Consider the following 706-nt stretch of genomic DNA (forward strand, 5'->3'; position numbering starts at 1 on the left):
GAGCGGGCTTGCGTGGTGGTAGGCCCACTTGGCGGCGCGGAAGAGGGGCTTGCACTTGGCGCGCATGCGCAGTGCCATGGCGCGGCGCGAGAGCGTATTGTACGCGTTGGAAAAGTCGAGCTTGGTGACGCTGGCGATGGGGCCTAGGCGGCCGTCGACGGCATGCTCCATGAAGCGGATGATGGCCTCGGTGCCGCCGACCTGGCCGACGCCAAACTGGTTGGGCAGGAGCGCACCGATGGCCTCGCCGCGCCAGAGGCGCAGGATCGTGCGAGTGATCATGCGGTACGTGACCTCGCCGACGGCAATGGGCCGGATCTTGGCGTCTTTCTTGAGGAGGGGCGTCATGGCCGCGGCGCACAGGTACTCTGGCAGGAGAGCCGTCCCGGCGAGGATCTCGCGCGAGAGTGTTTGGATGTACTCGAGGATCTGCGCCGAGGCTGCATAGCGGCCGTCGCTGAGCATGGCGCGCCATAGCAGGACGGTCCAGCCGGACGGCCCTGCGGCGCTGTCGAACTTCATACGGTGCACGGTGAGGCTGACGTCGGCGGCGGTGATGCGGCTGGCGTTGGACTGGATGCCCTGGCCAAGGCCGCGGAAAGGATCGTCTGTGCCCGCCGGATGGAGTGCGCGGAGGGCCTCGGCTGTGGCCGGCACGGCTGGCGCGACGCCGCGGGCCTGGCCGCCGTGGTCGCGGAGGATGCGC

The 706-nt window shown here is 69.3% G+C and overlaps 1 protein-coding gene across 1 annotated transcript in view; it reads right to left on the bottom strand.

Moving 5' to 3' along the window:
- Positions 1–706, bottom strand: part of Malapachy_3699 (hypothetical protein) — a gene marked incomplete at both ends in the record, with an annotated part of 2021 nt that overhangs the window by 618 nt on the left and 697 nt on the right. The window contains one exon of the mRNA XM_018138161.1: positions 1–678. This exon is cut by the window's left edge and continues 618 nt beyond it. Coding sequence (XP_017990034.1) covers positions 1–678 — 678 coding nt within the window. The remainder of the gene's footprint in view (positions 679–706) is intronic.

The sequence above is a fragment of the Malassezia pachydermatis genome (assembly GCF_001278385.1).
Source record: "Malassezia pachydermatis strain CBS 1879 chromosome Unknown scaffold21, whole genome shotgun sequence".
Lineage (NCBI taxonomy): Eukaryota > Fungi > Basidiomycota > Malasseziomycetes > Malasseziales > Malasseziaceae > Malassezia > Malassezia pachydermatis.